Source organism: Saimiri boliviensis, chromosome 4 (genome assembly GCF_048565385.1).
Source record: "Saimiri boliviensis isolate mSaiBol1 chromosome 4, mSaiBol1.pri, whole genome shotgun sequence".
In the NCBI taxonomy this organism is placed as follows: domain Eukaryota; kingdom Metazoa; phylum Chordata; class Mammalia; order Primates; family Cebidae; genus Saimiri; species Saimiri boliviensis.
The window spans coordinates 131,885,456-131,908,109 of record NC_133452.1 but is presented as its reverse complement, the minus strand read 5'-3'; the positions used below and the strand labels follow the sequence as shown (position 1 = coordinate 131,908,109).

At 47.6% G+C, this 22,654-nt stretch overlaps 1 protein-coding gene across 1 annotated transcript; it reads left to right on the top strand.

Annotated features, from left to right (window-relative positions):
* Positions 1-97: 97 nt before the first annotated feature.
* LOC141579930 (MHC class I polypeptide-related sequence B-like) lies at positions 98-15,951 on the top strand. The gene is made up of 6 exons (XM_074398265.1): positions 98-2,572; positions 9,998-10,249; positions 10,523-10,798; positions 11,404-11,682; positions 11,756-11,890; positions 14,400-15,951. Exons 1-6 carry the CDS (start codon positions 2,503-2,505, stop codon positions 14,546-14,548), a joined length of 1,161 nt encoding a protein of 386 aa, XP_074254366.1. The 5' UTR covers positions 98-2,502; the 3' UTR covers positions 14,549-15,951.
* Positions 15,952-22,654: the final 6,703 nt, after the last annotated feature.

The following is a 22,654-nucleotide window of genomic DNA, read 5'->3' as shown; positions in this document are numbered from 1 at the left end:
CCTGCAATGGTGACTAAAGTCTGCGAGGAGGAAGTCACTTCTGTGCTCGTGAGTCAAGGAGTCTAAGGCAAGTGCTATGGTAGAAAACGTAGTTGGTGGGGCAGAGCAGAGGGGGCTGGAGGAGTGGAAAGGGAGGGCTTCGGATAGAAGACCTGTGAGGTTTGGTGGGGGAGGGAATGCCAGGCCTGGGCGATGAGAAGCTGCTCACCTGGAGCTCAAGACCATCTCCGCCTCCCCTAGCCCGGGAGAGGACTAGCTTCACGTCTCCAAACAACCACTTCTAAATGCCTTAGAACAAACCTTGCATATTTATTATTATTGAACTGTGAAAAGTCTTTTGGGGGGAGTGAGCTGAATGAGACCCTTTGCTGGAGCTGGCGCAAGGAGGAAGTCCTGGTGGGAGGGTAGACACTGGAGGGAAGGGCTTGGGACCTTCGTCATGAGAGCTGGGTCCATCTCCCTCTCTGTCTGTCACTAGGCTTATGATCTTTAGCAGTGAAAATAATCTCGATCTTTAGCAGTGAAAATAATCTCGATCTTTGGCAGTGAAAATAATCTCTCTAAGGTGGGGAAAGGACCCTGGTCTCTGCAGTGCTCAATAAATTATGAGGATCAAAATAAATTATTAGTGAATGTTAATGGGAAAACTAAAAAATTGTTAAAATTCTCTAATGCATTCCATTTTCATCCACAGAAAAATGTAGGCTAGGGATCATAGGGAAATAGTTAGCAATGACAGGTATAGTTCAACTTAAAAAGATGTTTGTGAGGCTGACAAAGAGGAAATGGAAACAGTTCCTGATCCTGGAGGGTTCATAGTCTAATGGGGGAGGGTAGAAGATGGCAAATGACACCTGGGTGTGGTGGCGCTCTCCTGCAGTCCCAGCTACTTAGAAGGCTGCGATGGGAGGATTGCTTGAGCCCAGCATTGGAGGAAGCAGTGAGCTATAATCACACCACTGCACTCCACCTGGGTGACAGAGTGAGACAAAAAAAAAAAAAAAAAAAAAGATTCAAGGCAGGGCACAGTCGATACCATCAGGAAGGTTAAAACCGTGAGCTAGATCAGGAGTTCTAAAACTTGACTATACACTGGAATCACCTAGGGAAGTTTAAAAATTACTAAGGTTTAGGTACAACCTAGGTTTACTGATTTAACTAGTTTGGGCTGTGGCCTGGGAACATGGATATTAAAACTCTCCAGGTGGTTCTATGCAGTGGCTCGGTTTGAAGACCACTGACTAAATGTCCCAAAGACTAAGAGATGTGCGCTGGGGACAAGGCAATTCTCTTAGTAGAAAGAGGCTTTCCGTACAGCATTATTATTATTGAGAATTGAGAATTCATATGCCACATAATTCATCCTTTGAAGGCGTACAGCTCAGTGGCTTTTAGCATAAATACAAGGTTGTGCCACCATCACAACTATCTACATGAAAAGATTTCCTTCTTTTTTTTTTTAAGTCTAGACAAGTGAAATAGTGAAAGTGAATAAGAAACAAAGACATCCATAACTGGTTGTAATCAATTCTTGTAAACACCACCACACTCAGACCAGCCTCATTCGGAAGATTTTGAGGATACGGTTCGCTCTGACGGGTTCTAAGGCAGAGGTGACAGTGACCTGGAAGAGGGATGTGGCTTAGGCAGTGACATCCTGGTGGGATAGGGTGAGGTGATCGATCCCAGAGCCCACTTTTACTGCAACCCTGGGGAGATGTCACCAGAGAAATGGGGGCCGTGCCAGACAGCAGGTTTTGGCAGCTGTAGTTTCCATGGTGGAGTGGAAGCATCATGTGTAACATTCAGCAGATGGGGCGCTGTGCTGGTTTGGAGCACTCTGGTTACAACTGGGGCAGGCACAGGGTTTAGGAAGCCGGTGCAGTCATCTAGGCTGAAGGGAGGGAAAAGCCTAGACTAAGGGAGTGGCTGTGGGATTGAAAGAGGGTTGGAGGAGCTGACTTTGACTCCTGGAGATGAAGGGGAAAGAGGAAATCAGAAGGGACCAAGGATGCTGATGCTCTTAAGAGAAACGGAGTGACGTGGTGGGAGATGTGAAGAGGGTCCTCGTGGATCTGTCACATTGGAGGGGACTATGGTCCTGGAAGTACAGATGTCCTAAGGCAGGCTGGAAAAGGGAGTCTGGAGAGAGCTTGGTGTTGTAGTGAACCCTGGAGAGCCGCGTCCTTGGCCCTGTGATCAGCCGGGGACTGAATAGGCGGCCCTGCGAGACCTCAGACACTTACAGGATATTAGGGAGTGAAAGGGGACCTGGCATCTAGCCAAAGGGAAGAGAAGGCGATTCTAAAGCTGAAACTTCCTTTGTCGTCTGAGCGTGGCCCCGCCCTCTCTGCCCACGTGTGGACAAAGCTGTGCCCAAGTTCCCCGCCTTCATTTTCATTGGAGGAGCTGTTGCTGTGCTTAAATGTCAGCGCGGCCTTCTCCCCAGCTCCGCTCAGTCGCGTCTGCCTCAGCAGCTGAGACGGTGGCGACGTCGGGGCCATGCGGCTGGGTCGGGTCCTGCTGTTTCTGGCCGGCACCTTCCCTTTTGCACCCCCGGGAGCCCCGACTGGTAGGTGGGGTTTCTGGCGGCCCCCCGCGGAGCTGCAATGTCGGGGCGTTTCCGGGGATCCCGGTGGGTCTTGGCGAGCGCGGCGCGGTCCGAGCGGGGCTCAGGTGCGGGGTCCGGGGTGCGGGGAGCTGGACGCGGCCCGTGGCCGCCACACCTCAGCCCTGCTTTCCCGTCTCTTTTCTGGCCTCCTCCGGACCGCGCATCACCCGCCCCTGCTTTTTCCTGTCCTGCACTTTCTCTCCTCACCTCGCCTCCGCCTCCTCTCACTTTTCGGACAAACCAGCCCTTCTGAGACCCCGGGGGTCCCGGGCTGCGCCCCCCACCCCGGGCTGCTCCTGTGAATGGCATTTGAGAGCCCTGCCCGCTCGGCCCCTACGGCAGCCACATCAACCGGTGCTGGGGGCGGCTCCCAGGTCCCTGAAGCCCTGTCCTCTCCCCGGAGTCGGCGGGTTCTCAGCTCCTGTATTTGAGACCCTCCTGTATTTGAGCTGGTGGTGATTTCTGCTGCTGTGGAGACTGTGGGGGTGGCTAAGGGGAAAGGGGGTTGGAAGCTGCAGGCTCCGGGCAGAGGATTCTTCCCGCGACTTCTCTCATTCCCAGCTCATTCTCCCCTGGCTCCTACTCCCGGGGCGGTGGGTGGGGTATGGGGGGGACAAGGCGGAGGGAGTCCTCTCCTCTCTGGCATCCCACCCCTGCTAATGACCAGTGATCTAAGGACACCAGATTCCCTGCCCCTCCTCCCCTGCCCATCTCAGGGCCCCCTGGGTCCTGCCGCCCTCCCAGCTCTCTGCTACCCCTTCCTGTCTGCAGTTCTCTGATCCATTTCGAGGGTGTCCTCTGCCCTCATCCCCTGGCCCCCACCACAGCAGGTTTCTCCTGCCTCCCTTATGGGCCTTTCCTACAAGCAGCCTTCAGCGAGCGCTGCCCCTGTGCCTCCCACTCCCAACTGTCCCTGACCCTCACTTTCTCCTGCTGCCTTTTGTGGGGGGGAAGGGAAGGTGCGGGGGGGGGGGCCAGGGGGGCCTTTCCCCCATCCTATTCCCCTCCAGACCACCCAAGGGGAGCCCTGGTGCCAATGACAGTTCGGTCTTAGGCAGGACACAGGGCAGTGCTGATGTCCCCCCCCCTCCAGTGCAGGTGCCTGCTCTGGGCCCCACCTCATGGTGGCCCCTTCCCCTCTCCTTTATCCTCAGCCTCACCCTCTGGAGGACCCCACCCTACAGCCCACAGGTGCTGGACCATCTCTCCCTGGTTCCTCCGCCCTCTCCACCTGGGGACATGTGTACGTGGAGTGATCTCTTACTCACCTGCCTTGGGCCCTCAACAAGTTCTCATCTTTCCCAAACCCCACCCCCCACAGAGCACCCTCCCCTGCTGTCCTCACCCTAACCCAAGTTCCTCCACAGTCACTCCTGCCCCACGCTCACGCTGCCCTCCAGTTCTTGCTCTACCCATCTCCCCTCCCCAACCCAGACCTAAAACAGGCTGTTGGTCCAACTGTTCCTTGACCTTCATTCTTTTCTTTCGGTTCCTCGACCCCAGTGGGCTCTCACTCCCTACACCACATACCTAAAATCTTTGTTTTACCTACTCTTGGGGTGACTGTTCCCCCTCCAGCACTACTTTTGGCAGGCCCTTCCTCAGGCTGGGGGTCTCCTCCTCTACCTTGGTTTTCTCTCTGTGGCCAGCACCCCCAACTCCTGCTTTTTTTTTTTTTTAATTTTTAACTTTTGTTTGAGTATGTAGTATATATATGTGTATATATTTATGGAGTACATGGAATATTTTAACACAGACATGCAATATGTAATAATCACATCAGGGTAAATGGGGTATCTATCACAACAAGCATTTATCCTTTCTTTGTGCTACAAATAATCCCATTATGCTCTTTCGGTATTTTTACATGTACAGTAAATTATTGCTGACTTACCCTGCTGTGCTATCAATGAGATCTAATTCATTCTAACTATATTTTTGTACCCATTAACCATCCCACTCCCCACTCCCCACCGCCCTTCTCAGCCTCTGGTAGTCATCATTCCATTCTCTCTCCCCATGAGTTCAATTGTTTTAGTTTTGGCTGCCGAAAATAAGCGAAAACACTCAAAGTTTGTCTGTCTGTGCCTGGTTTATTTCACTTAACATAATGATCTCTGGGTCTTTGCGAATGGCAGGACGGCTGAATAGTACTCCACGTACACATGTGCGCCACGTGTTCTTTATCCATTCGTGTGTGGATGGACACTTAGGTTGCTTGTAGAGCTTGGCTATTTTGAACAGTGCCTCAATAAACATGGAAAAGTAGATAGCTCTTTAATATACTAATTTCCTTTCTTTTGGGTATATGCCTAACAGTGGGAGTGCTGCAGCATATGACAGTTCTATTGTGTTTTTAGTTTTGGGAAACTCCACATTTTTTTCCATAGTGGTTGTACTAGTTTACACTCCCACCAGCAGTGTACAAGGGTTCTCTAAATCCTTGCCAGCATTCCTTGTTGCCTGCCTTCTGGATAACAGCCATTTTATCTGTGGTGGGATGACATCTCATGGTAGTTTTGATGCATTTATCTGACGACCAAGGATGTTGAGCACCTTTTCATATACCTGCTTGCCATTTGCATGTCTTCTTTTGAGAAACGACTATTCCGATTAGTGGCTCATTTTTAACTTGGATTATTAGTTTTTTTCCTATAGAGTTGCCTGAGCTCCTGGTATGTTTCACTTACTAATCTTTTGTCAAATGAATAGTTTGAAAATATTTTCTCCCATTCTTGGATGGTCTTTTCACTTTGTTTATTGTTTTCTTTGCTGTGTAGGAAGTTTTTCTTCCTTTCTTTTCTTTTCTCTTTTTCTTTTCTTTTGTGTGTGTGTGTGTGTGTGTGTGTGTGTGTGTGTGTGTGTGTGTGTCTGTGTGTGTGGGGAGACGGTGTCTTTCTCTGTGGCCCAGGCTGGACTGCAGTGACACAATCTCGGCTCACTGCAACCTCCTCCTCCCGGGTTCAAGCAATTCTCCCGTCTCAGACTCCTGAGTAGCTGGGACTACAGGCGCACACCACCACACTTGGCTAATTTTTGTATTTTTAGTAAAGACAAGACCGTGTTGCCCAGACTGGTCTCGAACTCCTGAGCTCAGGCAATCCACCTGCCTCAGCCTCCCAAAGTGCTAGGATTACAGGCACAAGCCACTGCACCCAGCCTGTTTCCTTTGCTGCGCAGAAGCTTTTTAACTTGGTATCATCCCATTTATGCATTTTTATTTTAGTTGCCTGTGGCTGTGGGGTATTACTTTAAAAATCTGTGCCCAGCCGGGCGCGGTGGCTCAAGCCTGTAATCCCAGCACTTTGGGAGGCCGAGGCGGGTGGATCACGAGGTCAAGAGATCGAGACCATCCTGGTCAACATGGTGAAACCCCGTCTCTACTAAAAATACAAAAAATTAGCTGGGCATGGTGGCGTGTGCCTGTAATCCCAGCTACTCAGGAGGCTGAGGCAGGAGAATTGCCTGAACCCAAGAGACGGAGGTTGCGGTGAGCCGACATCGCGCCATTGCACTCCAGCCTGGGTAACAAGAGCGAAACTCCGTCTCAAAAAAAAAAAAAAAAAAAATCTGTGCCCAGTCCAATATCCTAGAGAGTTTCCCCAGTGTTTTCTCTTACAGTTTCCTAGTTTGAGGTCATAGGTTTAGGTCTTTAATCCATTTTGATTTGTTATTTGTATATGGTGAGAACTAGGGACATAGTTTTATTCTTGCATATGGATATCTAGTTTCCCCAGCAACATTTATTGAAGATACTTGCCTTTACCCGGTGTGTGTTCTTGGTTCCTTCGTTGGAAATAAGTTCACTGTCGATGTAAGGATTTGTTTTTGGGTTCTCTGTTCTGCTTCATTGGTCCGTGTGTCTGTTTTTACGCTACTACCATGCTGTTTTGGTTCCTGTATCTCTGTAGCATAAATTGAAGTTAGATAATGTGATTCCTCTATTTTTGTTCTTTTTGCTCAGAAGAGCTTTATCTGTTCCGGGTTTTTTGTGGTTCCATGTACATTTTAGGATTACGTTTTCTGTTTCTGTGAAGAATGTCATTGGTGTTTGATAGGGATTGCATTGAGTCTATAGATTGCTTCTGGTAGTATGGATATTTAACAAAATGGATTCTTCCAATCCATGATCATGGAATATCTTTTTCACTTTTTGTGTCCACTTCAATTTTTTTTTTTTTTTTTTTTTTTTTTTGAGACGGAGTTTCGCTCTTGTTACCCAGGCTGGAGTGCAATGGCGCGATCTCGGCTCACCGCAACCTCCGCCTCCTGGGTTCAGGCAATTCTCCTGCCTCAGCCTCCTGAGTCTGGGATTACAGGCACGAGCCACCATGCCCAGCTAATTTTTTGTATTTTGAGTAGAGACGGGGTTTCACCATGTTGACCAGGATGGTCTCGATCTCTCGACCTCATGATCCACCCGCCTCGGCCTCCCAAAGTGCTGGGATTACAGGCTTGAGCCACCGCGCCCGGCCTCACTTCAATTTTTTATGTCAGTGTTTTATAATTTTTATTGGAGAGATCTTTCACTTCTTCAGTTAAGTTTATTCCTAGGTATTTTATTTTATTTGTAGCTATTGTAAATGGGATTAGTTTTTTTATTTCTTTTTCAGATGATTTGCTGTTGGCATGTAGAAATGCTACTGATTTTTGCATGTTGAATTTGAATCTCCAACTTTACTGAATTTGTTCTTCAGTTCTTAGAGCTTTTTGGTGGAGTCTTTAGGTTCTTCCAAATATCAGCGCACATGATCTGCAAACAAGGATAATTTGACTTTTTCTTTTCCAGTTTCCATGTCCTTTATTTCCTTCTCCTGTCTGACTGTTCTAGCTGGGACTTGCAGTGCTGTGTTGAACACCTGTGGTAAAAGTAGTCATCCTTGTCTTGTTCCAGATCTTAGAGAAAAGGCTTTCAGTTTTCCCCCATTCAGTACGTTACTAGCTGTGAGTTTGTCATATATAGCTTTTATTATATTGAAGTCTGTTCCCTTTATACTGTTTTTTGAGTGTTTTTATCATGAAGGGATATTGAATTTATCAAATGCTTTTTCAGTATCAATTGAAATGGTGGTATGGTTTTGTCCTTTATTCTTTTAATATGATGTATTACATTGATTGATTTGTGTACATTAAACCATCCTCGCATACATGGAATACATTCCACTTGGTCATGAAGATTGATCTTTTTAATGTATTGTGGCATTCTGTTTGCTGATATTTCATTGACGGCTTTTGCATCGGTGCTCATCAGGGTTGTAAGCCCATGGTTTTCTTTTTTTTTTTAATGTGTCTTTGCCTGGTTTTGGCATCAGATTCCTGGCTTTGTAAAATGAGTTTGGAAGTATTCCCTCCTCCTCTGTTTTTCAGAACAGTTTGAATAGGCTTGGTATTTCTTCTTCTTTAAATGTTTAATTGTGGTAAAGTGTGCATTACATAAATCTTACTGTTTAACCACTTTTAAATGTACACTTCAGTGACATTAGATACATTCACATTTTCATGCAACCCTAAACTCCATACCCATTAATCAGTATATCCCCATTCCTCCTTACCTCTCTCCCCCAGTAACCACCATTCTACTTTTTGTTTCTATGAATTTGACCACTCTAGGTACCTCATTTAAGTAGAATCATGTAATGTTTATCTTTTTGTTTCTGGCTTCTTTCACTTATAATATCTTTGAGGTTCATCCAGGTCAGAATTTCATTCCTCTTAATGATGAATAATACTCACTATATATATGTACCACATCTTGGTTATCCATTTCTCAGACAATAGACACTTGGGTTACTTCCACCTTTTGGGTATTGGCAATTAGGCTACTATGATAATGGGAGTCCAAATAGGTCCTTGTGTTCTTGCTTTTCTTTCCTTTAGATATTTAGCCAGAAATAGAATTGTTGGATCACGTGGTATTTCATTTTTTAATTTTTAGAGGAATCACCATAGTAGTTTCCATTACAGGTGTGCCATCTTATATTTGCAGAAGCATTGCACAGGGGCTTCATTTTCTCTACCTCCTTGCCAAGCTTGCTGTGTGTGTGTGTGTGTGTATGTGTGTGTGCAAGCGCGTGCGTGTGTGTTAGATAACAGCCATCTTGATGGGTTTGAAGTGGTATCTGATTGTGGTTTTGATTTGCATTTTCCTAATGACTACTGATATTGAGCATCTTTTCATGTGTTTATTGATCATTTGTATATTTTCTTGGAAGAATGGGCCATTCAAGCCTTTTGCCCATTTTTCCCCCACGTAGCTTCTCGTGGCTACTTTGCCCGTTTTTGAGTGGGTTGACTGTTTTGTTGTTTTTGTCAGACTTCTTTACGTATTCTGGAAACGAATCTCTTATTAGATATATGATTTGCATCTTTATTTCATTTCAGGCATTGATTGCTTTTTCACTCTAATCGTGCCCTTTGATGCACAGATGTTTTCATTTTCGTGAGTCCAGTTTGTCAGTTCTTTCTATTCTGTCTGTGCTTTGGTGTCACATCCACGAAAGCTCTGTCAAATCCTGTGTCATGAAGAACATCACCAACATTTTCTTCTAAGAAATTTTTAAGTTTTAGTTCCTGAGTTTAGAGTTTAGGTCTTTTGTTCATTTTGAGTTAATTTTTGTATAGAGTGCAAATTAAAGGTGCCATTTTATTTTATTTGAACATCCAGTTCCCCCAGCACTATTGCCTGAAATGTAGACTGACTCTTTGAGACCCTGTCGTCTGCCCACCCCGGTGGACACTAGCGGGTGCATGCACTTGCTGTCCTGGGGCCTTGTCATGCTGTCATGCCACTCTTCCACTGGGACCCAAGCACACGCCATTGCCTCCCTCTGGGATACTGACCCCACTATGAACCTCTCTGGGGCTACAACCTTCCTGCCCCTTGTGCCTCATGACCACCCCTCCCTTGCCCTCACCATACCCATGATGAGTCCTTTCTCAAGGCAGCTCCCCTTGCCTCCATCTCATTGTCACCTGTGTACCACAGCCACACTGGACATGGGTCCCTCTGAGCCTGAGTCCCTTCCCATTCCCTGCCTCCCCTCTGGCAAGACCTTCCTCCCACCACTGCCTTCATATTTCTCCATTACCCCTGCAGAAGAGCCTCTCCCCGTGGCCTCTATACCCTCAGGGGGCCTGTGGCCCCCCACACCTGGCACCTGGCCTGCGAGTTTGCCATCTCCATTCCCCCTTCTTCCATTCCTCAGTCCCCTCCTCTATCCTCCAAGCTTCCCAGTTTTCCTTGTATATGAAACCCTTGTTCTTGTCCCTTTGCCCGTGTGCACTTCCTGTCTCCTCAGGAAGGTCAGGACAGCAGACCTGTGTGTTAAGCATCGATGTGAAGTTACTTCCAGGAAGAAGTTTCATCTGTGATTTTCTCTTCCCCAGAGCCCCACCGTCTTCAATATAACCTCACAGTGCTGTCCCGGGATGGATCTGTGCAGTCAGGGTTTCTCGCTGAGGGACATCTGGATGGTCAGCTCTTCCTGCTCTGTGACAGGCAGAAATGCCCGGCAGGTCCCCAGGGACAGTGGGCAGAAGCAGTCGTGAGAGCTGAGCCCTGGCACAGAGAGATCGAGGACTTGAGAGAGAATGCAGAGGACCTCAGGATGATCCTGGCTCATATCACGGGGCAGAAAGGTGAGAGTGGGCAGGGGCAAGAGTGACAGGAGAGGCCTTTTCCAGAAAAGTTAAGGCAGAGAACAGCGACCTGTCTCTTCCCACTGGATCTGGCTGGGGCTGGGGGTGAGGAATAGGGGTCAGTGGAGCTCAGCAGGGAGGTGAACCGGCACTCAGCCAGCACAGGGAGGCATGGAGGAGGGCCAGGAAGGGGTCCCCGCTGGGCTGAGTTCCTCACTTGGGTGGGAAGGTGAGGGGTTCAGGAATGGAGAAGTCACTGCTGGGTGGGGGCAGCCTTGAATTCCCTCCAGGAGATTAGACTCTGTGAGATCCATGAAGACGGTAGCACCAGGGGCTTCCGGGATTTCTACTATGATGGGGTGCGCTTCTGCTTCCAATACCTGGACACTTCAGAATGCAAAGTGCCGGAGTCCACCGGAGCTCAGATCTTGCCTATAAACATCACAAATGTCTTGAAGGAAAATGCAAAGAAAGCTGGCGCTGTGCTGGCAGACTGCCGGCAGAAACTACGGGGATATCTGGAATCTGGGGCTGGCGTCAGGAGAACAGGTACCGACCCTAGGCAGGGGCTCTCCTCTCCCCACGGTTCTGCTAGAGTGGCTTCACTCGGCAACTCTGACCAGGGAAACCTGCCCAGTGCTATGGATGCAGGCATTTCCTGTTGGGGTATTGTGTCCTGATTTTCCTCTCCTGTCAGAGCCAGTGGTTAAAGACAGTGGGTCTGGGACTGAACCATCCAGTGTTGGAACCTGGGAAAGCAGCGGGTCCTCCGACAGATTCCTGAGCCTGGAATGGGTGGCAGGCAGGAAAGGAAGCCTTCAGGGACAGGGCTGCCCCATCTGCCTCCGAGTCTGCCCATCCCGGAGAGTTCCCTCCCTCCTGGCCCCAGACCCAGGAGTCCACCCCTAACATCCCCCTGCTCAGCATCATTGTGGGGATCTCAGAGCTTGAGGCCACAGTCCCGAGGCCCATCCTCCTGCCAGCCCTAGAGGAATTGGGCCCCAGGGTGAGGACAGACTTACAGAAGGTGCGGGGTCTGTGAGTGCTTCGGCCAGAGTGGGAACAGTGGAGAGGAGCAGCCCTGTTCCCTGTATCTCCCTGCATCTTCCTTAGAGGGGAGCAGGGCTTCACCGACTCTGCGCTTTCTTCTCCAGTGTCCCCCATGGTGAATGTCACCCGCAGTGAGGATTCAGAGGGCAACATCAACTTGACATGCTGGGCTTTTGGCTTCTATCCCCCAAATATCACACTAACATGGCGTCAGGATGAGGCATCTTTGAGCCAGGATGCCCAGCAGTCAGAGGGTGTCCTGCCTGATGGGAATGGAACCTACAAGACCTGGGTGACCATCAGCATTCGCCAAGGAGAAGAGCAGAGGCTCACCTGCTACATGGAACACAGCGGGAATCACAGCACTCACCCTGTGCCCCCTGGTGAGCCTGGGGTGACCCTGGAGAAGGTCAGCTGTGGCTCTCTGTGTGATGTATAACCAGGGCCTTTTTTCAGGGAAGATGCTGGCACTTCAGAGTCAATGGTCAGTCATTCTATATGTTCCTGCTGCTGCTGTTGCTGCTGCTGTTGTTATTTCTCTCTGTGTCTGTTACTGGAAGAAGAAGAGAACGTTACCTGCACAGCATCCAGGTGAGAAAACGGAGCAGAGGCTGGAGATGGGAGGGCTCCTGTCTGGGCACTAGGGTCCTCTCATTGCTCCTGCACAGATAGGCATGTAGGTGACCAGGCTTCTGGAACAGGGGTTGGAAGTTGGGGTATTTGGGAGGAGAACAGGAGCCACATCTCCACCTATACCCCTAAATCCTTCCCAGTTAGGGCCAGGGAAGGCTCTCAAATGTCTAGCTGTGGCCTCTTCCTGCCGCAGGTGAGGACTGGGCAGCAGGGACAGCCGTGGCACCTGCTCTGTCCCCATCTCAATGTCTCTGTCTCTCGGGCTCACTAGGGCGCGTCCAGGTGGGGTGAGTTGAGAAACACATGCGGAGTGCTGAGGGCCTGGATGATTAGAGCCTCAGAGGGAGCAAATAATAAAGGCAGCTGTGATCTGGGGAGGGCTAGAAAATTGAGAGGAATCGGAGGGGAGGCGGTGCCCCTAGACCCTTTCTCTCTGCATCCTCTCCCTTGTTTCTCCAGCCATTTGGTTGTGGAGACACCAAGGAAAAGATATATGAGGCCCGGAGCTGGGGCCCTGCCTGTGCAGCCCCTTGGAGGCCCTCTTGTAACAAGGAGGGTCCTGGTCGCACACGGCCATCTCTGTCCACTTTGCAGCTCCCCGTGCGCCTCCTCCAGGAGCTGCCTGGGGGGTGTCATGTCCTCTGGGTCACTCGAGGCATTGCTCTTTCCAGGTTCCCACCACCTGGCCTCCCTGAGTTTCCATGCAGATGATATAGATGATATAGATAAGCAGATGTCTGTGGACCATTTGAGGAGCGGGGCCCAGCCCCTCATCAGGGCAGCTGCGGTCCCTGTTCTCATCCTACCTCCAGGTGTTTTCTTCTCCAGTCCCTGAGGCACACAGTCCCCAGGGACCATGTTTCTAGGGCTTTGTTCTGTGCTCTGTGGCCTGACCTTGCCCTCCCTGAGGCTATTTCCCTTTCTAAAGGTGGTCACTGTCTGGTAAGTTTTGAGTAAGGGACAGTCAGGATCATTTCCCCCACAGTCAGGTTGTTTGACTTGATGGGAGATGAAAAGAGAAAGCAGGAAGTTTTGTGTTTTTGCAAAAACAGAGGCAGTGCAGGGGACAGTGAGGGGCTGGGGTGTCCAGGAGACCTGGGTCTTTCTGTCATTTCCCCACTTCTGTGTACCTGGCAGTAGGGATGGTGGTTTCTCATTGTTCTCCTAATTGCACTGTCTGTTTGCCCCTCAGGCCTGGGCAGATGGGCAGGTTCATCCCGTGCCCTGCAGCAAGAGGGCCCTGTCCAGGAGGCACCCGCAGCAGGGGCAGAGCAGGTGTGTGGTGGCTCCTGCTCTCACCTGCGGTGTCTCCTGTAGAGGGATTGTCAGTTCTGGTTTTCTGTGAAACCAGCATGGCTGGTTTCCTCACAGGTCATTGGGGGTTTGGCCAGGAAAAGGATATGAAAGTCATGTGTCAATGTTTCCAAATTCCTGCTTTCAATGTTGATGTCCCATAAAGGCGTTTATAATTTCAGCTCTACGATCTTGATAGAATTTCCTCTAATACTGATGTTGTAAAGCATACTAAGTGAAACAGGAACTCACATTTGGAGCTCCGACTCCAGGAGGGTCTGTGTGGGAGACGGTGGCTGTGGCAGGGGCAGTTCCCAGGTGCAGAGGGTAGACAGAGGCCTCAGGCTAAGGGGTCTCCCCTACTCCACATGGAGAAAATCCCTTGTAGGTTGCAAGGGCAGTGTCCTGGGTAGAATCCCTGCTAGGGACAGAGCAGGAAGGCCTCACAGCCTCACCAAGCAGCAGCCCTGGGGTGGGGCTGCATTTCTAGGGGTAAGTGGACCAGGCAGGAGCAGTGGTGACTCAAGAGCAGGTCACAGGCCTGGGTGGGTGCTAAGGGTCGGGGAGGCCAGGCCTCCTGAAGCAAGCTGGGGGCCCCAGGGTGAGGTGCAGATCCTGTGGCAGCCACATCTTTCCATGCTGAGCCAGCTGGGCACCCTCAGACTTCTTGGTGGGGTCCTCAGTTAAGAGCTGCCTGCTCTGGGCTGGGAGAGGAGGAACGCCCAGCCGCAGACAGAGGGCAGAGCCCACGGTGGGCAGGGCCTGCCCTGGTATGCAGGTGCCTCTGCGGGAGAGGAGGGCCTGGGGACTGAGGGCAAGGGTCAGGGCCTCTCTTTGGGGAGGCCTCTCACTCTAACAGGACTGATCAGGCCTGAGAGGCGCGGAGAGCACTGGGTTCCCTCTTGCATCTTGTTCTTTAGTCTTGGGGCCCTTTCACTCCCTGCCCAATGGGTGGTGGGCACAGGGCAGGTGCTGATGTTGATGGAGTGATGGGAGGGAACTGGCAGGGGCTGGGAAAAGCTGGGTGGGAGGAAGAAAAATGTAAGGGCCTAATTTTCCCTCTGAGAAAGGGAGCATCTGATTTTGGACCAACTGAAGAGAGAAAAGACGTCAGGGAATGAACACAACACTCTACACTCAGTGGAGCACTCACCGGTTTCTCTCTTTTCTCCAGAGCTCATGAGCCTGCAGGTCCTGGATCAACACGTGGTTGGGACAGGAGACCACAGGGATGCCGCACAGCTGGGATCTCAGCCTCTGATGTCAGCTCCTGGGCCCACTGGCTCCACTGAGGACACCGAGACTCTGCAGCCAGGCAGCTAGGACTCAGCTCCCTTCCTTGATCTCACCAGCACTTTACCTCTTGGTGCCTCAGTTTCCTGACCTGAAGCAGAGAACATAACACTGTTTCTTGTTGTCAGAGGCTGCGAAGTGTTAGTAGGCATGATGTGTTTGCAGCTGAGCCATATTAGTTGGTATCATCATTTCCATTGTTTTTCTATTATTATAATATTTTTTTTTTTTTTTTTTGAGGCAGAGTTTCGCTCTTGTTACCCAGGCTGGAGTGCAATGGCGTGATCTCGGCTCACCGCAACCTCCGCCTCCTGGGTTCAGGCAATTCTCCTGCCTCAGTCTCCTGAGTAGCTGGGATTACAGGCACGTGCCACCATGCCCAGCTGACTCTGCAGCCAGGCAGCTAGGACTCAGCTCCCTTCCTGGATCTCACCAGCACTTTACCTCTTGGTGCCTAAGTTTCCTGACCTATGAAACAGAGAACATAACACTATTTATTTCTGTTGTCAGAGGCTGCACAGTGTTAGTAGGCATGAGGCGTTTGCAGCTGTGCCATATTAGTTGGTATCATCATTTCTGTTGTTTTTCTATTATTATAATTTTTTTTTTTTGAGATGAAGTCTCAGTCCGTTACCTGTGGGGAACATTCCCGTGTGAGACCCCCAAAAGGCGTGAGTCTCACTATATGGTGAGTTTGATCCCAAACACAGTTTCCTGTTGGAGGCAGTCGAGCTATCGGGAAAAAGGAACTTAAAGATGGATGATCAGTTTCTAATATCAACCACAATATCGTTTGGGCCTAAAACTATGTGGTGCTGCTAGACCAAGTGACTCCCTGCCAGCAACCAGTTCCTGCTTTTAACTTTTTATGACTCTTTAAGAATAAGCTTTAACCTTTTCTTTACTTGCCTGACTGCCTTGTACCCTAGATAATGGTTTAAGTGTCAAAGCAAATGCCACCATACAGGATGGCTTTGATCCCTGACTCAGAGACTCCTGAATGGGGGAGTTGAGATAAGTTGAGTCAGGAGCAGACAAAGGAGAATCCGGTTAAAAGATATTCTGATGAGGAAAACCAGAAAACCTTTTCACATCTCAGTTCTAAAACAAGATCAAACCAGAAATACCTGCAGCCAGGAGGAATAATGTCTGGATGTAAACAAGCTTTGTGATCACAGGAAATTCTGTTACTTTTTACAACCACTGATTGCAAATCTGATTTCTCTATTGTATAGGCCTTGTAAGGTACAGATTTGCATTTCCTCTTGCAACCACTGATTGCATATCTGACTTCTCTATTGTATAGGTCATGTAAGGTATAGATTTGCATTTCCTCTTGCAATGATGTAAACCAGAGCAAAGAAAGCGTATTTATTCCTGGCCTTTGAAAAATAAAATTTGCTGTTTAGGCACAGCCTATCCAGCCCTCCAGACCCCCGCTCTCTGTTTTCTTCCGCGCATGCTCTCTTCCAGGTATTGGGACCCTCTTGCAGGTCAAGAGACCCCCGGCAGACGTGCCTACCCATCCCATACGGTCCCCGACAGTTACCCAGGTTGGAATCAAACCCATACAGAATCACAGGAGGTGAAGGATGTGAAATGATGCCCCAGTAGTGCCTGAATGAATGAATCATGGGCAGTGGCTCATGGGTTGCCTGGCCAGTCTGGAACTTGGGGAAAATGAAGTTGGAGAATTTGGGGGGTGGAAGGGTGAAGTGTGCACTGACCTCTTTCCATGGGAAGAGCGTGTGAAGATCGAGGTTGCATGTGAATACCCACCAGAGGGTCTCCAAGGGCCTGGGGCTCCCTGTAACCAGGTGGGCGAGATGGTTTGATGGATGATGCCACTCAGCCACACAGGGCTTGCTCGTAGAGTCCCTGCACAAAGTGACCATGGTGGCTGAGGTGGACACTGCATGGGCACAGCAAATTGACTTGCCACTCACCAAGGCGGACCTGGCAGCTGCCACTGCTGAGGACCCAGCCTGCCAAAAGCAGCTGTTTCTTTGAATAGAGAAAGAAACAGGCAATGTTAATTAGGAGCAAGACAGTGTTATGACAGATAAATATGTGATGATAAAACATACTAATAAATACACATGATAAACGTGTCATGACAAAGTAGTGTTATGACAGATAAATATGCCACTGCAGCTATAGTGGAGATGTAAGCAATCTTGAAATTATTTTTTAAAAATTATGTCGAAGAAAATACTTACTACAAACAAAGAAGTTAAAACAGTTGTAAAATCCTATTTCCGTTCAGCCATAACAAGAATGTTTCACAGGGAAGTTCTACTAAACCTTCAGGGAAGGTTACTGGACTTATTTAACATATTCAAGAGAGGGGGCCAATATATGGAAAGCTAGAAAACTCACTTTATTAGATATGAATAGTGTTCATTCTAAACCAATTAGGGAAGAAATAACAAAGAAACATGACAGAAAAATCACTATTAATAATTGGAGGTAAAATAGATGAGAATAATAGGAGACTGTGTTCATTATGTAACCCAAGAAAGCAAAAATATTTAAACTTTAAATCTTTTAATGCACTTTACCACTTGATCCAATAATTTAAAAAGAGGTAATCATATTTCACTAAATCAGAAATCACTGCAGATGAAATTCCACACTACAGCTGACCTACATTTCTTCAGTTATCCACACTTTTAAGAATTCATGATCAGTGCAGCATCGTTCAATGAGTAAAGACAAGGAATCAACCTAGATGCCCATCAACAGTGGACTGGATCAAGAAAATGTGGTACCTGTACACCCTGGTATGCTACCCTGCCACAACAACAAGAATGAAATCATGTCCTTCACAGCAATGTGGGTGGAGCTGGAGACCATTATTCAAGCAAATTAATGCAGGAACCAAAAGCCAAATCCCACATATTCTCACCTGTAAGTGGGAGCTGGACATTGTGTGCACACAGCTGACACTGGGGTCTACTTTACAGGGGACGGTGCGAGAGGGGAGGATTAAAAAACTACCTATCGGGTGTTGTGCTGATCACCTGAGTAACACAATTATCTGCACACCAAACACCCATGATATGCAATTTACCCATGTAACAAACCTGAATGTGTATCCCTTGAACCTAAAACAAAAGTCAAAAAGACAAAAGAAAAAAAGAATTTCTGATCAGACTGAGCCCACTTAAATAACCCAGGATAATCTCCCTCTCAGTGTTCACACCCTTAACCATATCTGCAGTTCCTTTGTTATGTAAGATTATGAAACAAAAGGTTCTGGAGCTTAGGGTTTGAATATATTTGCGGGGCCATTATTCTGCCTACTACAATGATAAGGTGGCTGAATGAGGTTTAACATTAGTCTAATAAAACTCCTAGAAGATAAAAGGAGAGTGACTAAAAGGAGGTATTCCACAATGAGGTGATGGCAAACGATTAAGTAAAGGTCTACGCAGCCCCGTGAATGAAAGGAGATCCACATCGGCTCAGACTGCACTGGAAATCCAGACGGGTAAAGACAAACAGTGATCTTGAAAGCAGCCATGGAAGAAACACAGGTCGTTTAAAAAGTATCTGGATTTGCCGGGCGCAGTGGCTCAAGCCTGTAATCCCAGCACTTTGGGAGGCCGAGGCAGGTGGATCACGAGGTCGAAAGATCGAGACCATCCTGGTCAACATGGTGAAACCCCGTCTCTACTAAAAATACAATAAAACTAGCTGGGCGTGGTGGCGCATGCCTGTAATCCCAGCTACTTAGGAGGCTGAGGCAGGAGAATTGCCTGAGACCAGGAGGCGGAGGTTGCGGTGAGCCGAGATCGTGCCATTGCACTCCAGCCTGGGTAACAAGAGCAAAACTCCGTCTCAAAAAAAAAAGCATCTGGATTGGAACATAGCTGACATCTCTCCCTGTCAGCCACAGTAGCCAGAAGAGACATCAGCATTCACCAGCTGAGGAAAAACCCAACATCAAACTGGGAATTTGTGGCTAGCAAACCCACCTTTCAACAATAAAACAAAAGGCCAGACACAGTGGCTCACATCTGTAATCCCAGCACTTTGGGAGGCCGAGGCAGGCAGATCACTTGAGGTCAGGGGTTTGAGACCAGAGTGGCCAAGATGGCAACACTCTGTCTCTACTTAAAATACGAAAGTTTCCTGGGTATGGTGGCGGGCTCGTGTAATGCCAGCTCCTCGGGAGGCTGAGGCAGGAGAATCGCTTGAACCCGGGAGGCCGAGGTCACAGTGAGCAGAGATGGCTCCACTGCAGTCCAGCCTGGGCTACAGAGCAAGACTCCATCTCAAAAACAAAAACAAAGCAAAAAAAAAATAAAACAATGACTTTTTACATAAATAAAACGTTGGCTTTTCAGCAAAATACTTCCTCTAGAATGTCACTAAGGTATATTAAAAAAGAAATAAAGCCTGGCGTGGTGGCAAACACCTATAATCCCAGCACTTCTAGAGGCTGAGGCGGTCAGATCACCTGAGGTCGGGTGTTGGAGACCAGCCTGACCAACATGGAGAAACCCCTTCTCTACTAAAAATACTAAAAATTAGCTGGGCGTGGTGGCATATGCCTGTCATCCCAGCTACTAGGGAGACTGAGGTAGGAGAATCCTTTGAACCCAGGAGGCAGAGGTTGCAGTGAGCTGAGATCATGCCATTGCACTGCAGCTTGGGTACAAGAGTGAAACTCCCTCTCAAAAATAAAATAAAATAGAGAAGAAAGGAAGACCAAAAAATGAAAGGAAGGAAGAAAAACAGAAAAATTAATTGGTAATCATAGATATATGGAAATTAATACCATTATTATAAAATATTAATAATATAGACTTCAAAGGAAATAAATCATGTCAAACACTTAATTTGGTACATTGCACTTTGCTTATCCATCTTCCCACCTCCACCCAGGCTGTGCCATCCATGAGGTCCAAGGAAGTTTCATTCTTTTTTCTGAGACTGCTACATAGAGAACAGGACCCAGAATAAGACAGGTGCTTGATGAATCTTTACCAAACGAATACATTTCCTGGAAATAATTAGCAGACCGGGAATTGGGATGCATATGCGCAACTCAAAAGCAGCTGAGGGAACTGACCTCAGAGAACGTGGTGGCACAGGGAGCTCCAAGACCACTACTCTGCAGAGACAGTATGCTCATCAAACATCAGCACACCCACAGAAATATGAGAGCTTTTTTTTTTTTTTTTTTTTTTTTTTGAGCAAGAAAGTGGCTAAGTCCAGATTTGAGAGCAGGTCTGAGCACTGAGATTCGCTTTTTTTTTTTTTTTTTTTTTTTTTTTTTTTTTGAGACGGAGTTTCGCTCTTGTTACCCAGGCTGGAGTGCAATGGCGCGTTCTCGGCTCACCGCAACTTCCGCCTCCTGGGCTCAGGCAATTCTCCTGCCTCAGCCTCCTAAGTAGCTGGGATTACAGGCAAGCGCCACCACGCCCAGCTAGTTTTTTGTATTTTTAGTAGAGACGGGGTTTCACCATGTTGACCAGGATGGTCTCGATCTCTCGACCTCGTGATCCACCCGCCTCGGCCTCCCAAAGTGCTGGGATTACAGGCTTGAGCCACCGCGCACGGCTGTAAGAGCTTTTAAAGCACAGATTCCCGGACTGCATGTAGGGCTGTGGAGGTCCCACAGGGTTGTGGGGTGTCCCTTATGCTGTGGTGAGGTGCAGGATCCAAGAAGTAAAGAGACAGGACACTGAAGAACTGGTGAAGAGCATCTGGACTCGGGGGTCCACACCACCTGTGAGTGGAGATCAGTGGCAGCAGCGTCCAAATGCCCAAGATCATCTGTATTTATTAGACACAAGCAGGGGGCAGGGTCGTGAGTGAGGTCATCATCTATAGGCTTAGTGATAGGGCATACATAATCACGTGGGTCACAAGCGAGGGGGCCACCCCATTATGTCACCTGGGCAGAGAGGTGGGCCGTGCACAGCAGGAGGCTGTACCATGCGCAGCAGTAGAGGGTCGTGTACAGAAAAGGGGTCCACCCCCATTAGGTCACCAAGGCACGGAGGTAGGCTGTGTGCAACAGGTGGCGTGCGCAACACTTCTTTTTTTTTTTTTTTTCCTGGTGTTTCAGATATTTATTTATTTATTTTTATTTTTATTTATTTTTTTTTTTTGAGACGGAGTTTCGCTCTTGTCACCCAGGCTGGAGTGCAATGGCATGGTCTCAGCTCACCGCAACATCTGCCTCCTGGGTTCAGGCAATTCTCCTGCCTCAGCCTCCTGAGTATCCAATATTTATTTTAGGTAGTAAAGGCTTTTATTGTTCTGAACCCTGATTACAAGTCACATGATCAAGAACAACGAATAAAGGAGATTCAGGAGCATGTTAAAGAAACTACAGCACCTTACAAATATCCCAGAAAGGTAGGTCTCCTAATTATGATGGATATTTGCTCAGTGTTATGGAAAATTTCAACTGTTTATTTTTACCTTTTAATGACTATTTTCTTCACTCATGTTCCATACTACATGTCCCAAACTGAACTGATGACATATGGGTAAGAATCAGAATCTTTGAGATAAAAATGAAACCCTAAACCTATTTTGTTTGGTCCTTTGGACTTGCAGTAAATGTTTAATATCAAGACAAATTTCCTCAACAATACCCTTTTCCCTTCTTTGGTTGTTACCCAAAACCCATTCCAATGAGTATTCTAATTCATTCACCTAGAATTCATAACTAAACTGCTATGTAATTGGCTTTATGTAAAGACGAAAATTTCCAGGCTAATTTTCTTCCCCTTGATGCCAACAGGTAGAATTTATTCAAGAGCTGCCAAAGACTATCAGTGGGAAGACAAAAAGAAATGAACTGTGGAAGAAAGAATGTTTCTATGAATTTGCCTATTCTCTGTAAGTGAAATCACATATTTGTCCTTTTGTTTCTGGCTTATTTCACTGATCATAATGTTTTCAAGATTCATCTGTGTAGTGGCATGTGTCAGAATTTTACTCATTTTAAGGCTGAGTAATAGTCCATGTGTATATACCATATTTCTGAATCCATTCATCCATTTATGGACACTTGGCTTGCTTCCACCTTTCGGCTATTGAAAACAATGCTGCTATGAGCCCGAGTGTACAAATATCTGTTTGAGAACCTGAGTATCTGCTTTCAGTTCTTTTGGTTACATGATCAGAAGTGGAAATGCTGGATCATATGGTAATCCCATTGCTACGTTCTTGAGGAATCACTATACCGTTTTCCATGGTGGCTGCAACATTGTACATTCCCACCAGCAGTGTACAAGGATTTCAGTGTCTCCACCTCCTCACCAACAGTCAGCCTAGTGAAGCTCAGCATGTTTCATGAGTCTATTGGCCATTTGTGTTTCTTCTTTAGTGAATTGTCTCTTCATGTCCATTACCCATTTTTGAATAGGGTTGTTTTTTTAATTGATAAGTCGTAGTTTGTATGTATTTTGGATATTAATTCTTCATCAGATATATGATTGGGATGAGGAAACAGACACAAAGTGGATGCCAAAAGCGCACGCAAAAAGAATTGAAAGCAGGAACTCAAACAGATACTTGTACACGCGGCTCGCAGCAGCATCATTCTCAATAGCCAAAAGGTGCAACTCCTCCCATTCTGTGCATTTTCTTTCCACTCTTTTAATAACGCCTTTTGATGCAAAAGGTTTTTAAATTTTGATGAAGTCTCATTTACCATTTTTCTTCAATTGCTTGTGCTTTGGGTCATCCAGCCAAGAAACTAGTACTGAATCAAATGTCCACAAGACTTTCCTCAATGTTTTCTTATGAGCCTTTTACAGGTTTGATTCTTAAGTTTGTTTGATCCATTCTGAGTTAATTGTTGAGTATGATGTAGGGAAGACTATGAATTTTGTCTAACACGATTCTTTCACATGCGGATATCCAGTCTCGCTCTGTGGCCCAGACTGGAGTTCAGCGGTGCAATCTTGGCTACTGCCACCTCCACCTCCCTGGTTCAAGCAAGTCTCCTGCCTCAGCCTCCTGATTAGCTGGGACTACAGATGGGAGCCACCATGCCCAGCTAATTTTCTGTGTTTTTAGTAGAGGCCTGGATAATTTTTTGTGTTTTCAGTAGAGACGGGGTTTCACTGTGTTAGCCAGATGGTCTCGATCTCCTGACCTCGTGAC

Excerpts from the sequence above, each read along its gene's own strand:
- LOC141579930 (XM_074398265.1), top strand. The coding sequence starts at position 2,503 with ATGCGGCTGGGTCGGGTCCTGCTGTTTCTGGCCGGCACCTTCCCTTTT. Across the intron at positions 10,250-10,522 it reads TCATATCACGGGGCAGAAAG|CCTTGAATTCCCTCCAGGAG; the intron begins GTGAGAGTGGGC and ends GGGTGGGGGCAG. Across the intron at positions 11,683-11,755 it reads CACTCACCCTGTGCCCCCTG|GGAAGATGCTGGCACTTCAG; the intron begins GTGAGCCTGGGG and ends GCCTTTTTTCAG.